The 11,029-nt window shown below is 43.3% G+C and overlaps 1 protein-coding gene across 2 annotated transcripts; it reads right to left on the bottom strand.

Annotated features, from left to right (window-relative positions):
* Window positions 1-12: 12 nt before the first annotated feature.
* On the bottom strand, window positions 13-7,408 carry ajuba (ajuba LIM protein). 2 transcript variants are annotated; one of them, XM_087790039.1, is made up of 9 exons: window positions 7,338-7,408; window positions 4,972-7,241; window positions 2,868-2,969; window positions 2,733-2,800; window positions 1,809-1,871; window positions 1,407-1,537; window positions 879-930; window positions 440-508; window positions 13-375 (listed from the first exon to the last, which is right to left on the bottom strand). In XM_087790039.1, exons 2-9 carry the CDS (start codon window positions 6,491-6,493, stop codon window positions 247-249), a joined length of 2,136 nt encoding a protein of 711 aa, XP_087646165.1. In that variant the 5' UTR covers window positions 6,494-7,241; window positions 7,338-7,408; the 3' UTR covers window positions 13-246. The 2 variants fall into 2 exon arrangements, with proteins under 2 accessions (XP_087646165.1, XP_087646164.1); XM_087790038.1 differs by lacking the exon at window positions 7,338-7,408 and having other exon boundaries at window positions 4,972-7,331.
* Between the last annotated feature and the right edge of the window lie 3,621 nt (window positions 7,409-11,029).

Genomic DNA, 11,029 nt, shown 5'->3' with positions numbered 1-11,029 from the left:
ATGAAACGCAGATGAAAATATTTATTACAACAAAGACATTTTCCCAACTTGTACAGGTTTACAAATCTCTTACAGTAAAGTTAAATTTAAGTGCAAAATGTTTGCTAATGTGTACGAAAGAGTTTAGTAAGATCCCTTGTTCTTCTACAGCCACAAACAATAACAGTAGTTTCTCTCCTGGTCCCTTATAACAACAGTGATGGTTCAGCAGGCGTCACTGCACGTGTCCAAGTATCAGCAGTTTGGTCAGTGGGTGTGAGGGGGAATGTTGTGTGTCGTGCACACTCTGCCCATGTGACAGGAGTGGCACAAGAGATGGGTGTCCAGCGGGAAGCACTGCGAGCCGGGCTTGTCTGAGAGCTGCTTGCCACACTCCTGAGGTGGGTAGAAGAAGTGAGGTTGACATGCCACGACTGCAACAGTGCGATGACACACTTACCTCACAGTGGTAACACTCGAAGTGATAGTCTTTGTTCATGGACACCACCCTGAGGATCTCCTCGCTGCCCTGAGCCCCACAAATCAAAGCTTTTACTATTACTTTCAAATCATCTAATGTTTGATCTTAACATCATTTATTTAAAAAAAACAAACATGCACATTTTTGTGTAGCAATTCGGCTTCTAAATTTCAGCACACATCACACCCTCAGCTCAAGGACAGGAATATCGCAAAAGTAATGACTGAGGATGAGAGGATACAGTTGAAACAGTGGTTTCTAAATTCTGCAACACCAAAGTCAAGTACTTGACAATACTACAAATATATCCTTATAAATCAAAAGTACATCACTAATACTTTTGTTTCCCAGCAGGCATGAAAGGTAATACTACCACCACAAACATGGCATTCTTGAATACAATTTTTTGAAAACTCACCTCAGTAGGTAATATTGGTTGTAAACAGGCAGCACACTTTGGAGCAAAGGTCCTGCGAAGAAACAAGATATATTCTTTAATAGATGGAAGAAAATGCATGGACATCAACACCAAACAATCATGTAGAACATGTGTCAAACTCGATCACACAAGATTTTTTTTAGAAGTCACGTGCCAAACTAAATGTAAATTTACCAAACAGGAAGTATGACTGAATTTCACGTCTTTTCATTCTTTGAGGTGATATCTATTTTAATCATCCCTGTGTTTTCACCAAACAAATTCCTTTCCTCCAACATCATTTTGACTCATACTGTTGACATGCATCACCTCAGTTCCGTATCTTATCTTCAACACTGACGTCTGACATCTTTGATTTGGAGCTGGGTCATATGACACTGTTGTTGATGCATATTTTTGATCATACAAAACGGTCTGGTTCCGAGAGGTTTCTGCCCGTTAAAAGGGAGTCTTGTCGCTCATTGCTGGAAACTGATTCCTCTTCCATTTATTCAAACTGAGACTCACTTGTTGTAGTCGGCAACACAGTAGATGTTGCTGTGCTGGTCCACCGTGAAAGGGACGCCGTCCAGAGCTTTGGCACACACCACGCAGCGGAAACATCCCGGGTGATAGGAGTTCCCCATCGCCTGCAGGATCTGCGGGTCAGAGACATCACGTCATGTAGACCAGAATTTACAATTGGGTTTGTCCTTTGATGTTAGACTATTTGAGACTAGAAGAGCGTGATGTTTCCATCGTGTTCGCCTGGAGACTAGAAGAGAATTGTTTACGTAAAACAGATGCATCTGTCCCCGGGGACAATAATTGTGGGAACCCGTCTACAGGCCAGAGGACGTCAGTGAATTCCAAGGTTCTCCCGAGACGCAGTGGGAAACATAAGGGGTCATTCCAGAGTGTTGACAGTACCTGTTCCAGTATGAGGTGACCGCACACGCTGCACTTCTCCGCCGCCGCCTGGAAGCCTGAAAACTGGGAGAGCAACACAATGTTTATATGTCAACAATGAGTCGAGCACAAACACTGACGCGTGTTTTTACGAGTCACCTTCATATAGAAGAGTATCAGCGGCGTTGTAACACAGTGGAGGAGCCTGAAGGTGTTCATGATCATCTACAGATCTTTATTGACATTTGTATGGTTTATCTTTCCACCCGTCTTCTATACCATCTTTTTAGATGCTTTTCCTCACTCACAGACACGTGCAGAGAGTTGCTAGGTTTGAACTTTGTGTAGCACTTTTTGATGAATAACAATCGTCTCACCTCGAACCATGACAAAGATTGCTGGTCATATTCACCGATATCTCATTGGAGAGATCTAGCAAACATCTCATCAGTGAGGCGTTTAGGTGCCTGCTAAGAATAGCTTGGTTTTTAGCCATTAGAATACATACTGTGTTGCCTGATCCTTTAATGTTGATTAAATACTGTGTCGCTTCACACAATTCAGTGTCTTTTATGGAGGAGTCATCAAGAATATTGAATGTTTGTAATAAATTGTTTATAGACGTTTTATTCAAAGCATGTAATTATTATTTTAACAATTAAATTTGGATAATTTGTATATTAAGAGATAGATAGATTTTTTTAATATATTTGAATTGGAAAATTCCAATATTTTAAAAATGATTACACCGTTCATGAAATTAAATGGTATAACAGCTGCACCATGATTGGCTGAAAGTTTGATCAAGTAGCTTGGTACTCCTTTGTAATAAAGAAACAAAGGTTCAATCAAACATTTTCAACATTTGAAATGTAAAATTCAACCCATATCATTGTATGAGATCATTCGACTTCCAGACAGTTTAAACGACTGTTGACGTCTCACCATGTAATCCTCTTGACAGTACACAGATCCATTGACGTTGTAAAAATCCTTGTTCCTCAGAGTGCGTCCTGTGTGAGGAGACAAGCGTGAGCGTGTGGTGAAGTCAGAGAAGGCGTGTTCGTGGACGACACTCACCGCAGGACACGCAGGTGAAGCAGCGCGTGTGGTACAGGCTGTCCAGAGCCTGGCAGGCGTTGTCCGCCCCATAGACGCCTTTCCCACACTTGATGCAGGTTCCTGCCGACACACAAACAAGCGTTTAGTCGGGAGTAATTACTCGTTTACGGCACATTCCAGGAGGATGTGTCTGAAATCCAACTCCACACAGAGTGTCAACACTTGTAAATCCTCTGGTTCACACCAGCGTGGGGATTTTCGCACAGTTAAAGCTCAGCTCGCCGCTTTGTTTGCTCATCCACTCCTGCGTCTCCGGCTGCTGTGGAGGGAAATTCCACTGGAGTAGACTTTTGGCAGCAGTTAAAAAGGGGAAGGTATTTTCTTTAGAGAAAATTAGAGATCACAGGTCATGATGCCACTTTCAACCCAGAATAAGTGCGTATTTCTGTAAGTTATATTTGTGGGTAATTACAAGTTTTCTTGACCTTTGTGACCTTTTATTAGGAAAGAGGAAATAACAGGTTCCCAGAATTAATCATTTCCTTAGATTTTATTCTCTGGAAATAAAGCCGTTGATGTCATATGCATGGTTTCACTTTTGATAGTTTGAAGTATTTCAGAGAATATGAGTCTTCGTTTCAAATGTTTTTTTAAATTGCATTATTTACAACAATATATTCTTTCCTTCAGCATCAGTTTGACTCCCTTAATCTCTGTCCCTTGACTTTATCTGGTATCACTATAACATGACCATTAATGTACTTTCAGTCAACCAGGCCACATAAAATTACTTGGTGGATCAGATTTGGCCTTTGGTTTGAGACAGAAACTAGAAATGTTTAAAAAAAAAAAAAAAATCTTTATTCCACTCCATTGAATCTGACTGATCACCTTAAACTAAACTGTCTTTCCTAGTCACGCTCGTAAAAAAATAAAAACTTATATAAATATATATACATAAAAAAGGTCTAAAAGACACTCGCCAGTCTTGACGCAAGTACTACAGTGAAGTGGTGCAAAAGTGTGGCGGTCCTGGACTGGCCGCGTTCTATTTAAGGGTCTTTCCTGTGTTGGTTTCCTTCCTGCTGTTGGTTTGCCACACCAAACAAGAGCCCTCACACTCTGCTGCCAGGACATTTCCAAGCTGGTGGAACCAGCAACCAGAGAGACCTGGCTGAAAATATCCTAAATGAAGGGACTGGAAGAAACTAAATTCACCATCTGGATAAAACTGACCTCAACCTAAATCACTTCATACTGAAAACGTCACTTTCCCAGATTCGTAGTTATTTAAAAAGGTATATAGAAAGCCTGGGTTGGAACTTTCCCGTTTTCTTTGATGTAAAATCAAAGGAAAAGTATAGTTTGTTGATGGTTATTATGGAAACAAGTGTGTGTACGAGTTTAGGGCATCAGTCCGCACACTCAGAGGAATACAGTATTGTTTGTCCCCTCCAGGCACAAATACCTGAGCTGAAAAACAGGCTGGAACACACCACGCACACACACGCCAATACAACACACACGCATATGATTCACACCCTCAGACACACACACACCACGTTACTGTGGCCTGAAGTCACTGAGGGGGGAAACACGCCCTTTCACACTGAGACAATATACGCGTATCACACACACACACACACACACACACATTTGTGTGAGTCAGCCGTGGCAGGAGCTGTGTTTATATGCACCATGTAATTTGTGTTTGAATGCCGCAGCAGAATTTTGGGTTTTATGGCGACTGTATCGACCACACTGAGAAACCCTGGCAACATCTGCCTCCAGCGTCAGGTGTGTGCGGCTGAGTGCGTGTATGTCCTGCCACGGCGATCCCAGAAGTTCACCCCCGAGCAGCTTCTGCCTCATTTCCAATGCAAGCACGTCTACTTGTCTGGATCAGTTTCTGTTTTTCATCCTGAGCACAGAGTGTTGCTCCAAGTCTGCGTGTCCCTGCAGGTCCTCGCATCCACACACGCTTTCAACTATTAATCTGTCCATCCATTCCTGCATCCACCCAAGCCTTTGATTCCCACCTGACACAACACCGTAATAACACAGGATGCCTGTGGCTGATTCAAATGTTGACACTGGATAATAAGACTTGAAATTATCTCACCAAAGAACTCCTGCCGGTTTTCGCCAGCCTCTCTTCCAGATCCTGCTGCCGGATCTTCCTTGGTCTGGACCAGTCCACCGGCTGATGGAGGTCCCAGAGCCTTGTTTGGTTTGGAGAGCGCCAACAAGGCCATGGACTGCTCCTTCAGCATTAGGCCGTCCAGGAGACCTTCCCCTTCCACCGCTGCATCTCTCAGAAGAAGCCGGGTCAACTCCTCCTGGTACCTTGTGCCAGGCAGGTCTGAATATCGAGCCCTTTCCCCCAAAACACCCCCATCTGTCCCTCTTATCCCGACACGCTGCTCCTCCCACCACTCTGGACCAGCCTGGTAGCAGGCAGCTGCTGGACTTCCTACAGCCGGGGGATAGGAATGCCTGGTGTCTTGAGTACCTGGACGCAGGCCTCTGTCCAAATACTGAGTCCATGCCTCCACGGGGGTCACGCCAAGTCGTCCCGGAGCACCGTATCCCGCTGTAGAGCCCCCCGTCTGCATGGAGGGGGACAGCTGCTGGGGTGGAAGGCCTCCAGAGGCAGAGTAGCGGGAGTCGTAACCCAAACTGATTCCACTGGTCCGGTTACTGCTGCAGCGGCTCCCCATCGGGCTGCCTCCTCCGCCTCCACTGGCAGTGCTGGACGCGAAGCTTGACCTCGGGCTGACCAACAGGGACTCTTGGAGGCTGAATGACGAGCAAGGGCTCAGCGTTGGTCCCGGTGGGTAGAAGAACCCCCCTCCCCCTGAAGTCACATCGGAGGGTCTGTGTGGTGGATGAGACAGAGACGCCGGGCGACTGCTTTCCCAGAGTTCACCGCCGGTGCTGAGGCGTTTGTAGAACAAGGCTTCCTGGAGGGAAAGACGTTTGTGCCGCTCTGGTTCGGACAGGTAGCCCGTTTCCGCCAGCCCGGGTCTGGGTGACGACCCGTACCCTCCTGCGGATGGATACGCCGGCGGGACGGAGAGAGGCGGCGGCTGAGATAGAAGCTGTTGTCTTCTCACCAGCTGCTGGAGCTCCAGCGAGTAGCGTCGTTGATTCAGGGAAGCTCTGGATCCGAATCCTCCCAGCGAGTCGCACTCAGGACCGAGGCCGGACTCCCGCCTCAGATGGGAGTCCATACCCTCACCTAGGTAACAGGAAGCTCGCTGTTGGGGGGAGCGTCGTCGCAGCGGTGCCACCGTGGAGGGGTGAAGCGGCGGCTCCCCTTCCGTAGGTACGACTCCCACGGAGGAGGAAGTCTGTGGTGGGGTGAGGAGCTGGGAGGGGGGCATTCCCACCCCACCTCCTCTACCACTCACAGGAACACATGCATCATTTGTGGTCACTGGGAAGTGGCCCTGTCTGGAGGATGAGACGGCGGCGGAGCCTGGTGCCGGTGGCAGCCCGCCGCCCCCCGGGGTCCCCGTGCTTGCATTACTGTTGTTAGCGTTGTTGCTCGCGTCGTGTTTCTTCTTGGAACTGTGGAATTTCACGCTCCCCGAGTCCGTCAGCTTGAGCTTTTCCAGTAACTTGCTTATGGGCCGGTCCATTATAAAACTGGTACTTGTCGTCAAAATAAGATCTGAGAGGTTACAGTGTACAACAGAAACAAGTTTCAGTCAGGTCGCCCCAATATTAAACTGTACAACAACAAAGTATACACAATAAATAGAACACAGGTGATAAATAGGGACGCTCAGGGGGGTTGCATTTCTCAAGTCTTCCGTTTGGCCATCAAGTGAATGATCCACAGGCTCCAGTGCCAGAAGAATCCATTTAAAGTTGCAGTTAATGATAGTTCAAGTCAGTCCAGATGAGAGTCCCAGGCCACTTGTGGGTGACCTATGGTCGAGGGGGGGTTCTTTTGTGGATCCTCATGTGGCTCCACAGCTGCATTCTCCAGTCTTTAAGTCTTGAAACAACGTATTCTCTCCGATAAGAGTCTCGCAACAACCCTGTAGCCTCTCGAGCACAGCAGCAGCGAGGCTCACCGGGATGAGGAGCGATGCTTCATGTGGGTCCGGTGGAGAGCAAGAGAACATAAATCCGTTCTTTCACACAAAGTCGACTCACCAAAACTCTGCCATTCATCTCAGGTAGAAAACGTGCTCGCGGAGGGGAAAAGTAAAGCCTTTGTATCCGCAGCAGAAGAGAAGGACAGCGGCTGTGATGAGACTCGAGTGAGATTCTTATCCCGGTTCAAAACTCCAGTCCAGGACTCGCTGAGAAGAGTAGAGAAGTTTGTGGAGGGAAGACTGAGCAGGAACCAGACGCCGCTACGCTTCCAGCAAGGCAGACCTGCGCCGGACAACACGATAAATAAAATCCCTCCCCGTGTGCTTTGCACGGTCGACAACTTTGTTTCTTTCTTTCTTCCCCTAAATAATTACTTACCTCCCCCCTCTTTTACAACACCGTCCAGCATGCAAAGCGGAAATGGGTAGATCCGGCGACTGCCTTTCAGAATAAAACCTGCAATTTAACACTTTAAGGTTGATTCTTTTAAGATAATTTACTTCTTTTTTTTCCAAGTTAAATTACAATTACATTTGGTGAATTGATCATTTTCCAAAAAAAGCAGAACGTAATTATTATAGGCTTATTTATTATTATTTTGTCTTTTTCTCTACTCGAATCTGCTATTTTATTAGTAGGCCGGTTTGCAGCTTTAGTCAGCCACCATATTCCTAATTATTATGGCCCTGTATATATGAATTATATTGTCTCATTTACTGCTGACTTGAGGACCCCGAGGTGTCTCGATGCTACCTCAAAATGTTGTTTATTCTTTCACTGTGGGGGCCACGAACGGAAAGGAAGTGACTATTAACATTTGAAAGTCAAAACATTCGGGCATAACTGTCGTGAGCGGCACACATTTAAATAACAACGCTTAAGACCCCAAAGGCACCAAAAAACACAAACGTTGTTTTCACTATTTATACCCGGGGATAACACACAGTTCGTGGTCATACTCGAAGAGCAGGTTTTATATTAAACTATTCATTAAATAAACATACGTAAGCACTAACGGCATAGAGGCAAATAGATCATTTCTATTACAATTTTATGTTGAAGGTTTCGCGAGTCGCGGTCGTGTTGACTCAGTCTAGCTTGACTCCTGTGTCGGTTCCTTTATCAGAGAGCGGCGAGTCGTTTCCCCCCACCAGGCCGGAACACCTTTCGTCCAGCCATAGACTGTTCCCTACGCTGAACGGTGTCCTGGCAGCAGGAGCCCCCCAGACCACCAGCTCTAAATGATATATGGGACCAAATCCACGGTGGAAAGTCCTTCCATTCGCTTTGCACGTGGGAAAAATAGTTCGTGTCGTTAACGTTACATTTAAAGCATTTCACGTTTTAAGTAACAGCCGTGTACATATTGAAACTATCAATTAAGTACAAACCAGATACATGATGAGTTATCAAATATATGTTTTTTTTATATATGTAGGTTATATTTACAAACTAAGGGAAATGTAAGGTAAATATATATTTATCTTATATACAACGTCGATATATACTGAAATTGCAATATATATATATATCATATATATGTAGAGAAGCTAAATATTTGTTAATTATTAATTAACAATTATTTGTTAATTGTGATGGTGTTGGCAGTATCTGAATAGTTAAGTTCCAAAATACGGTTCGACGCGGTGACTAAACCAGAGGCACTAGCTTGTCGTACCAGCAGCCTGTGGAATGTGCGGAGGGAGACATCGGCGTGGTCCGGTGAGTGGATTTTTTCGGCGTGTCTGACTTCTCCAAGGACGATCCAGAGTAAACATCCCGCGGTCACTCACAGGCGGATGTCGCCGAGCTCAGGCCTGGTGAGGCGGTTAACGGTCGCAGCGACGCACCGCAGGGGGTCGCGGACCCTCAGCACCGGGCGGTGGGCTCGAGTTTACCGGCTTTACCTTCCGTCGAGCCCCCAGAAAGAGTTGTCCCCGCGGCACACCGAGGCTCCTCCGCGGCTGCGAGTGAGGACTTGTCTGGAAGAGCTAACAGAGAAATTCTTTCGGGCTTAGTCTCAAAGCCCTTCATACAAGAGTAGTACTTTGAAGGGCTGAGGTGGCGGCCATGCTGTGTGTGCAGAAAATGTAATTATTATTTCCGCCATGGAGACGGATCATCAAATCCCATCAAAAATTTTACCAGCTCGATGTGTGTGGATGTCATTATGTCTTCAAAGGCTCCACAGGCCTTGAACGCACCAGGGGTCCAGTCAGATACTCCAAATATCCCGGCATCTTTACACGCACTTCAAAGGATGATTCAACAAGTACCGACCACTGAGAAACCTTTATGGAACTCCTGCTCAAAATCCAGGACAAAGTTAAGGGACAGTTTTGAGGGAACAAGTGGTTTACTAGCTTCCATGAATAATATAAGTATTATTCCACTAGACTGTGCGGTGGGATCATCTTTATGCATAGATAAATACTTTCTAAAGGGGGGCGGTGCGTTCTCAAAGATGAATGTGTCTGAGACTTCCAGCATGCACTGCAGGACTAAACGATTACCTGGTACATATATATATATATATATATATATATATATATATATATATATATATTTAATTATTATTTAAAATTATATAAATTATTTATTAGTTTCTTATGAATTTTGTCCTTAGTCTTAACCGTAAGTAAAAGTGTCTGCTTTCTCTTTGCTTTTTATTTTAAACAAACAGTAAGCCCGCAGTAATATATGTCACAAGTGGTGCATAATTCTGAGGTCGTTACTACTCAGAAAAATAAATATATACGCATCTCTTCCTAATTTGAGATCGGTCAATGGACTGTGATATTCAAGGATTTTAATCATTTCAAATATTTTCAATGATTCAATACGTTTTTAATATATGTGTACTAAAAGTTAATACAACAAATGTAACAGACTCTAAGAATGTTTTCAGATGGACAAAGTCAATATATATTTTTTTACAACTAGGCAATGTTTAGTCATTGGGACTAGAAGTTTGAGTTAAAAAACAAAAGATGATGAGTTTGAAAGTATACCAGTGTCATCGGAATATTGTATGGTTAAAATCAACATTTAAAATGTTAAAACTTTCAATTCATGTTTTTGTTTTCAATGATATAGATTTTTGTATTTTAATTATGTTATTTCAAGCAATTGAAAATTTAAAAAATGAATGATTTTGTGTTATACAAATTAACCCTTGGGTTATCTCAGGGTCAAGGTGACCCAGGGGTACCACAAACACTTTCTTTTTTGGGACCCTAAATTATATAATATTGATTTAATTGAAGCCTTTTGGCTGAAACTGCACTACCTGTGCCTTAACGTTGTTTATTTTGTTGGTATTCTGTTAATTAGTTAATTATTTAAGTGTTGTTGATTATTTATTTATTTTTGTTGGTTATTTACTATTTATTTCTTTTTTTGAATGTCTTATTTAACACCCTTTCAACTGTCTAATTCATGTTTTTCATCATACATTTTTGGTATAATTATAATGCCACCAGATAATACCAGAAAAGTTGTGCTCTTGAACATTTTTACATTGATTTTAAAGTGCTACAAATGAAAAAATATTGAATTTAGAAAAAAAAAAAAGAATTATTGGAATTATTGGTCTAGAAAGGCGCTATATAAATAGAGATTATTATTATTATTATTATTATTATTATTAATTAAAGCTGTAAAAGGTAAAAATTATAATAATGATATATATTTATTTTTTGTATTTAATCTTTAAAAACAACAAAATTTCAATCAAACAAATTCAAAGTTTCAAAATTTTGAAATGTTAAATAACACCATTCAATATTCTGAGGGCACTGGTATACTTCTGTATACCACATTACATGTTTGTCTGCTTATAACCTAATAATGATGTCATGTTTGCATGTAATGAAAAGTCCAAGGCAACTCCTTGCTGGATAAAAGAGAAAAAAAACCTAAAAAGCAGTTCGTGCCTGCAGGACATAGCGCTCACCATTTGGCTGAGTTAACTTAAGATGCCACATGGGCATTGAAAACCACAGAACCCAGAGGGATTCTAACTAAAAGAATTCTTAGGCCGAGAGGATCAACTGCTGGGTTTGGTAGAG

This window comes from Callionymus lyra, chromosome 4 (genome assembly GCF_982586985.1).
Source record: "Callionymus lyra chromosome 4, fCalLyr1.hap1.1, whole genome shotgun sequence".
Classification (NCBI taxonomy): Eukaryota; Metazoa; Chordata; class Actinopteri; order Syngnathiformes; family Callionymidae; genus Callionymus; species Callionymus lyra.
This window is presented reverse-complemented; position numbering and strand designations above follow the sequence as displayed.